Source organism: Ochlerotatus camptorhynchus, unplaced genomic scaffold (genome assembly GCF_037179485.1).
Source record: "Ochlerotatus camptorhynchus isolate MF236.1 unplaced genomic scaffold, CSIRO-AGI_Acam_v1.1 ptg000510l, whole genome shotgun sequence".
In the NCBI taxonomy this organism is placed as follows: Eukaryota; Metazoa; Arthropoda; class Insecta; order Diptera; family Culicidae; genus Ochlerotatus; species Ochlerotatus camptorhynchus.
Window position 1 is genome coordinate 448,256 of NW_027040994.1, and position 8,637 is coordinate 456,892.

General features: G+C 35.8%; 1 protein-coding gene across 1 annotated transcript; it reads left to right on the forward strand.

Annotated features, from left to right (window-relative positions):
- Positions 1-2,861: 2,861 nt before the first annotated feature.
- LOC135712861 (methionine synthase reductase-like) lies at positions 2,862-4,608 on the forward strand. Its single transcript, XM_065235927.1, has 4 exons — positions 2,862-3,074; positions 3,178-3,318; positions 3,386-3,625; positions 3,700-4,608. Exons 1-4 carry the CDS (start codon positions 2,979-2,981, stop codon positions 4,576-4,578), a joined length of 1,356 nt encoding a protein of 451 aa, XP_065091999.1. The 5' UTR covers positions 2,862-2,978; the 3' UTR covers positions 4,579-4,608.
- Positions 4,609-8,637: the final 4,029 nt, after the last annotated feature.

An 8,637-nucleotide genomic window follows, 5' to 3' on the forward strand; every position in this document is an offset into this window, starting at 1 on the left:
CTGAAAAGTGCTGTTTAAATTTGTTGTAGCTTTAGGTAGTAGTAACACTTCCTTCAGCAAAAAGCAAATAGATCCGCACGGCAAGAGAGCACGATGCGGACTGATGCAATAATCTGTGATTACCACCGTTGCGTTAGCAGAGCAGTGAAATAGTAATGGTTTTGTTTTCCAACCAAAAAGCATTTCTGTTGATGTTACCATATTCTCAAGGTAACATGGTAAATTTGAAGTATTTTTTAACCATAAATGTTATTAATAATACTACATGAAATTCTATGGGGAGCATAGTCAAATGTCAGATAATCACGTTTCACCGTACATCCAATTTTGTTTGACTATCATATCGACGGCGATACTCTTACCAGAGTTACCAGTGTGACTGATCTAGGGGTTTAACTAGACACAAAAATGACTTTTGATTTACACCGTTCAGCGCTCATATCGAAAGCAACGCGACAGTTGGGTTTTATTTCCAAAGTTCCGAAGGATTTTTCGGATCCACATTGTTGGAAGTCATTGTACTGTGCACTTGTCCGTGAAATTTTGGAAAATGTGTCCGTCGTTTGGCATCCTCACCATGTCACGTGGTGCCTAAGGATCGAACGGGTTCAGAAACGGTTCATTCGTCTAGCACTGAGAAACTTGCCGTGGAGTGAGCCTGACAATTTGCCGCCGTACCCTGATAGATGCCGCCTGTTGGGCTTAGACACACTGGAACAACGACGGAAAGTACAGCTGTTGAATGGTAAAACTGATGCCCTCGACCTGCTTGCGATGTTGAACTTTCGTGTGCCGAGCAGATCTCTTCGGAATACAACGCTACTGCAACCAAGTTTTCACCGAACCATGTTTGGGAACAACGAACCAATCTCAGCGTGTATTCGTGCGTTTACGGCTGTCGAAGAGTTTTTCGAGTTCAATGAACCAACCGAACGTTTTGCAAATCGGATTAGGTCTTTGTTAAATTAGCTCTAATTTATTCATTAAGACTAAATTGTCAGATGAATTATTTTAAATACAAATACAAATACAAAATAGTAAATAAGTTAAAAACATAATAGAATTGAAAGAAGTATCGGTTGATTTTACTATGAGCTGTCATGGTATAATTAAACACATTTCAATGGTACGTGATACCGTACTATTTTTATCAGTGTATGGTTCTGTTATGATTATGAACAGCTTTTCGACTTATTTAAAGCAACATGTATGATAAGACTAAATATTAACATCTGTTCGGCAAGTTCTGTTCGTTTAGCATTTATTTTTATTTGAAAAATAGATTTTCCCATTTTCAATAAACATGCCTACATGCTGATTTTTGTTTCAGGGCCTAATGTTTTTTTTTTATTGATTCAAACATGTTATATCACTATTTCAACAAAACATATTTTTTAATCAACAAACAGATTATTGACTCTACAACCGGTTTGTTGATTCAAAAATATTTTTCTTTGAATGGACCACTTTGTCAAGCAGTTTTCCCGTGACTTTCTACCAGCGATTTCACAAAATTGGGCCAACAAATGACTATTTTACTATAAAACGCACTACTTTTGGCTACTTTTCTCGTGGTTCTACAAGAAAAACTCTCAAAATATTGTGTTATTTCGAAGATCGAGTGGTAGGAAACGTAATTTTCAACTGCTCGAATTAAATGGTTAATTAACCGAATAATATATTTAAATCAATACCAAAAATATATTAGGCCTTGAGCCAAAAATATATCCATACGATTTTGAAAATCATTTCTCTTCAACATTTTTGTCATTTGTTACTTTTTTACATTTTCACTTTATTCCGATGTTTTGGTACACGGACTTTGAATTGGATATTTATCTTTTTAAGTCTCGTGATTTTAGTACAAAAATGCTTATTTATTCAGTTTAGTGAGTGGCAAGCAATTTTATCCAGCTTTCCATGCTCGGTAATGGTGGCCTGTTTGTATGAATAAATGTATCCTTCACTGTGTTTATTGACACTAACTGGAGGGCGTATACATATATGTTGTTCCATTTTCTTCTGTTCCTGTGAGAGGGAAATGTACACTCAAAGATAAATTAAATCATAAAAGCTTAAAAAGTATGCAGTTTCCCGCTTCACCTTATTGAGTCCGAGCCATCATTACCTCGGCAATAGTCATGCATGATTAAAATCGAAATAATCTTTCCAGTATTAAATTTTTATTCATTTTCAATACTGATATATAATCAAAAAAGATTAAAATTCAATCAAAAATTATTAAAATAGAATCTAAAATGATTAAAATTTATTCAAAAAAAGATAATCTACAATCTAATCAACCATGATTAAACTGGGATTAATATCAGATGCTTATTTTTTAGAAAGAGAGGATTAATTTTTAATCATTCCATATGATTAAACTGAGTTTAATGTCAAATTGATTAAATTTCAAGCAAAATAGGAATAGTTCAATTTATCAGTGTAGGGGTCACAATCCGAACCTCCAGATAGTGTCAAAAAGGATACAGTGAAGGATACATTTATTCATACAAACAGGCCGCTATTACCGAGCATGTAAAGCTGGATAGCCAAAATTCATTTGTAAATACGTAATCACCCTAATAAAAAATAACCATAAACGAACGATAACCCAAATCATTGAACTATTCCACAAATGGTTGGGATGATACCCAGAACACGTCGTTAAGCAAATTAACCATACAATTTTTATTAGGGCAGCAATGCAGTGATTTTTTCTAGTGTACAGATAAATACAGACATATTTTTTTTACACTCATACAGAAAAATTCATCTGGCATTCCTGCTTGCGATGTTATTTTTTCTTTGCGATGTTATATTTGACAGTTTTGATGCCGGACGCTGTTATTTGCCATGGCATCAATCCAAACATAAAAGTGCTGACCATTGTTAACAATTTTTTTTTTCAATTGTCCCGCCAGCACATCGTAAATTGAATTATTTAAAATTTGTCTAGTTGGTGATTATTCTAAAAGATGGATTTTATAGAACAGTTTAAAAATACAACCCTCAACCTACCAAAGCTTCCCGTCCACTACATTGAGACGATCCGTTCAGAGAACGGCCAAGTGGTGAGTGATATAAACTCGGTTCCGTGAGGTTGAGCGTCATTAGGTTCACAATATTGTTGTCGGTAATCCTTTAAGGTAAAATGGGTGTTTATTTTCAATGTAGATACCTGACCACTTGCAATGCAACTCGAAGCAGCCGTTCGACTCAGGTCCAGTGTGCAAGACTGGAATCCTCAGTTACAAAGTGCTTGCCGAAGGAGAAGGCGTGAAGACCGTTTACGAAGTGTCGATAAAGGAACCTCCGGTAAGTCCTTCGTATTTGTTTTTTTTTGTAGGATCAGTCATTATTGATGGTTTTTATTTCCCGTCAGAATATGGTTGACTACTTGCCCGGAGATACTATTGGGATCCTTACGCAAAATCTAAGCTCAGACGTAAGCTTCGTACTGGACCGTTTACATCTGGTTGAAATCGCGGATTGTGTTTACGAGGTCAAATTGGCTAAGCCAATAAAGAAAAAGAATCCGGAACTACCGCCATATGTTCCGAAATTCATCACTCCACGAAGATTATTGACAGAATGCTTGGACTTTAGAATTATCCCACGAAAGGTAACAAAAGTGGCTAATAATGTCGAGACAGAGAATATTGAAAATAATTTTACATATTGTAATTTGTATTACAGATAACTTTACAAGTTCTAGCCAATTACACTTCCGATCCATGTGAAAAACGACTTCTCGAAATTTTGGCTTCTAAAGAGGGTGCTTCCTTCTACAACGAATTCATTCTGAAGAATGAGATGACCTTTTTGCATATGTTGAAAATTTTGTCCTCCTGTCGTCCATCGCTCGCTATGTTGATTGAGCATTTGCCCCGCTTGCTGGCAAGACCATATTCTATAGCGAATTATGATAAGGGCAGCCATATTCGGATTATTTTTGCGATGTTAAACGATGGCAAAATCGGAATCACATCAACAATGTTGGAGAACAAACTACTCTATGCAGCCCGATACGACAAGTACATTTACATGTACCTCAGGCAAATAAAACCTGTTTTCCAATATCGAGAGGAAGATCTGGAGAAGAATATCATAATGATAGGCCCCGGAACTGGAATATCGCCATACATGGGTTTCCTCGAGTATCGCAAACGTGCCAAACAGGTCAACAAGAAAGTAAAGCTTGGTTCAGCACTTTTGCTCACAAGTTGTCGACATCGAGAACGCAATTACTTGTGTGAAGATGAAATACAACAGTACGTACAGCTGGGACTGCTGGACAACGTATATGAAGCATTTTCACGGGATGCCGACAGTAGATACAAGTTTGTGCAGGATATCATTGAAGATAAAAAGGAAGAATTGATCAAGCTTCTGCTAGATGACAACACCAAGCTATATCTATGTGGTGAAGGTCGGACAATGCTACCAAGAATACAGGACACCATTGCCACATGTTTGAGCAAAATAAAAGGCATACCCAAAGTGGAATCCGACGCTTTGATGGGTGAGTACAAGAAAATGGGTAAATATCTGTACTATTCAATGATACGTTACTAGTACTGCGTTGTAATAAACGTTTGAGTAATAGGTTCAGAAGTAATATTTACATGAGAAAGACCATGAAAAGCAATGAAATAATAAGACTTGAATATTTTAGTCTGCTCTACGGCCAATCAAACCCAGGGTTAATTAGTACATAGCTCGGTACATCATGTAGTATAGGCAATCTTGCAATGAGCACTTATACAGCTAGTTTTCACTGGAAATCCTATGTATGAGTGCTCATTGCAAGACAGCCTATATTACATGATATAAGCCATAGTATGTACGGGGTATAAGGATCATCCACAAATCATGTACAGGGGGGATGGAGCACATTTCATACAGTTGTTTACAATTGGAGGGGGGCGAGGGTTGACATTTTCTTACATAAAATTTAATAGTTCAAGAAAATTATTTTGTCTACCGGTTTCTATGCCAAAAACCCTAAACATTAAATGATCAAAAGAAAAAGTGATCAATGTTCCAACGATTTTATTCAAAATTTTGAAATCTTACAAAGCTTTAAGGGAGGGAGGGTGGCTCAAAAATTCACTCAAAACACCTTAAATAATTTGAGATGCTATTTACCCTGGTGCGTTCTCCAAAAATTCAAACCCTGCTTCTTTTCGGCTTATCAGATTAAAAGCAGCTATCGTTGCATTTTTCTGCCTTTTTTCATGAAATGATTACCGCTTTTTGCTATATGAAATTGCCAGAACTTCTGTTAAACCACTTGTTTGACCGATCTGTTGATAAGGTTAACATCATTGGTGCTTCATCCAGCGTGTTGATGTAAAACAACAATAAACATTTAACAGATAATACACACAAACGTGGACAAACGAATAAACACCATGAAAATTTAAGTTAAATTCTTAAATTAATCGTAAACTAGTAGAAAAGTAAGGCTTAATTCTAAACTTCAGGCTAATCAATGAAAATTGCGATTCAGTAAAAGCAATGTGACTAGGTAAATTATTATTTAACTTGCTTTCTATAAAAATACTATAATAATACATGTGTTATAATAGGTGGCAATTACTTCAGCTTTGCACTGGGCGACATTTTGCCTAAAAATAGAAACTTAAAAGTAAGTATTGCGCATTTCACACCAAATTGGACTAATAAGCGCGTTTTCACTTATTAAAAAGTGTGATAAAATTGCAAGTTTACGTCTAATCGTCTTGGTGTCTTCGGTGCACTTATTCCTTATGATGCAAGCAATAAGTGCTCCCAAGACATCAAAACGATTTGACGGAAACGTGCACTTTTATCACACTTTTTGCATTTTTGGAACAGTCCAGTTTCAGATGCAATCAGCAATACATAAGATATAATATGAAGTGAAGTTAAACTGCAAATTTAAACTATTATCACAGATTGTTATTTGTACGGAAATACATAATACGATTATAATTTCTCAATTCGGAAGATAGTTTCGGGTTAAATGGAAGAACACGAAAATGTAAGATGAATTTGTTTGAACTCGATTAACATTATAATTTACACATTTAGGCTGTGTTCCATTTGGTGAATTTTCACTTAAATTTGATTGACAGAAAATTTTCAAATAAACCTGCTATTGTACTAGGCTTATTTCTGACAGGCCGTAAAAAAAAGAACGATATAGGTACAATGAAATGTATTGTAACCATACAATAGAATATAATGTACTTAAAATAAATTGTATCGTCCACAACTATAAAATAACCATAGAATTTATTGTTTTCACAATATAATCTATGGTAAATGGAGAAATCTACAATAGAACAAGGGGGTTGTTATGTATCTTAACCATACAAAAAATCACTTTTTCCCGAACAAACTTGAGCCATTTACCATTTATTTTATTGTTTTTCTATTGTTGAAAATTCATACTAAATGGGACGTATTGTACATCTAATGTAATAACAATATGTTAAAATTTGTTGTACAATATACGCACAATAAGATTGATTGTTGGCAATAGATTTGGATGTATTTGTATTTTATTTAATGGTAATTGTATGGTTATTTTTTTCCGGGTAGGAATCAATTTTGAAGATAACACCTTCTCGAAAATCAGACGATCAACAACAGAGGGATTTTCAAACATTATAATTTATTTTCGAAGTGTCAAATTTATGTGAGAAATTCACCAAATGGAACACAGCCTTAATATATTACACCTTTGAAGCTGCGTCCAACTTGCTATCGGGACGCGTTTCTCTCTCAATCCGAAACAAACTTCAAAGATTTTCTGATGATCAAGTCTATCGAACGGAAGATGGATAACGGCGCCGGTGGTGTAGTGGTAAGCGTGATTACCTCTCACCCCAGCAGGCCTGGGTTCAATCCCAGTCGGCGCCGCCGGGTTGTTCTGAGGTATAACATCTCTGATCACGCCTTCCTTCGGATGGGAAGTAAAGTCGTTGGTCCCCGGTTCATGAGTTGATGGGTCGATAGGTAGGGTCCAGGTGTGGGAGCTGCCTTCCTGGCACGTCGGTAGCATTGGTGCTCAGCACGGAAAACAAGATCGACGGAAAAAACAAACCAAAGAAAAAAAAAAAAAAAAAACGGAAGATGGACGGAAAACATTGCGTCAAATTTTGTGATACCTGTGCGATGATGCACCTTGGATGCGCGGGAGTGAGTGACTACATGGCCGAAGTTGATCGCAGTTGGAGATGCGATCAGTGCCGTGAAGGTGATTCTGCGTTGCAGTCCCGAAGTTTGTACAAAATAATCCGTTACAAACTTCGTCAAGATACATAGTTTGTCAGTTATTAAAAATTAATTCATTAAAAAATAATAATTAAAAGACAGCTGCAGCGCAATAGCTCTTAAAAACTGTAAGTGTAGTTGCACGTTTAATGTGTCTAGGCACCGAATTGAACATATTTATGACTTTAAAATACAGTGAATTTTATAAAGTACAGGTCAAGAAATGTGGTGTTCTTATTTCATGCGCGTTTCTAGTATTATATCTATGAAAGTCACTTCCTCTTTCAATTCGATCACACAAATATCGAGGCAGCAAACCGTTAACTACTTTAAAAATGAACACCATAATCAAATATACAATGCTTTGCTTCACTGACAACCATTCCAAAGCGTCTAGCATCAGAGTTGAGGAAGTGAATCTATTACATCTTAAAATCAAACGCATTATTTTATTCTTCAAGCGCAGTAATCTCGATATTTGTGTTGCATTGGCCAAAAATTAAATGGAAGGACAAAAGTCTAGATGAGGAGAGATGATTGATTTGTATAGCTGTATTTTACTGGTAATAAATAGTTAAACCGTTTTCCAATCTACATAAAATTGGTGACACTGTCAATGTGAGAGTCAAACTTAAGTTTATCATCAATAATCACGCCAAGATAATTAATCTCCCGAGCGCGATCAATAGCCTCATCATCATTTACTCGATTCCGGGAAATTACCATGAATTTAGTTTTACTTATATTCAATCTCTATTGCTTATACTTAGCCCTGTTCTACCTGCGGCTCTGTTTAGAGAATGCAAATATTCATTCAAGTGTAAAACTGTATCATCTAAATCCTTAGCTGCAATGAATAACACAGCATCATCTTAAAAAAGATGAATGTCGAGCAATTGTAAATCACGTCGTATTTCATTAATATACATAATTAATAAAATGGAGTCTTAATACACTTCCCTGGGGCACTCCAAGGTTATTCCACATGTGACTTGAAACACAATTATTAAAAAAAGTTCGTTGAGTCCTGTCACAAAAATAGCTTTCAAACCATTTAGTACTCGTAATCCCAAAGCGCTTGATTGATCGTAACAATAACGGCCTAGAAATTGTTTCAAAAGCGCGTTTTAGATTAGAAAATAGCAACAACCGTATCTTTACGCTCCAAGTTATCTTTCCACTTCGCTAATACCAAATTCAACGCACTTTCACAAGAATGACCTTCCCGATATCCCGATTGTTCTGGTATCAACAAACTATTACTATTTAAATACTCCAAGAACTGGCCTTTCACAACAAGTTCTAAAATTTTCTCTAATGTGTGCAACATGTTGATGGGGCGAAATTCTTCGGCTTTAATCGTTCCAGCAA

Bases quoted from the DNA above. Each gene is read 5' to 3' on its own strand.
- LOC135712861 (XM_065235927.1), top strand. From the start codon at position 2,979: ATGGATTTTATAGAACAGTTTAAAAATACAACCCTCAACCTACCAAAG. The intron at 3,319-3,385 runs GTAAGTCCTTCG...ATTTCCCGTCAG, and splicing joins TGTCGATAAAGGAACCTCCG to AATATGGTTGACTACTTGCC. The intron at 3,626-3,699 runs GTAACAAAAGTG...TTTGTATTACAG, and splicing joins TTAGAATTATCCCACGAAAG to ATAACTTTACAAGTTCTAGC.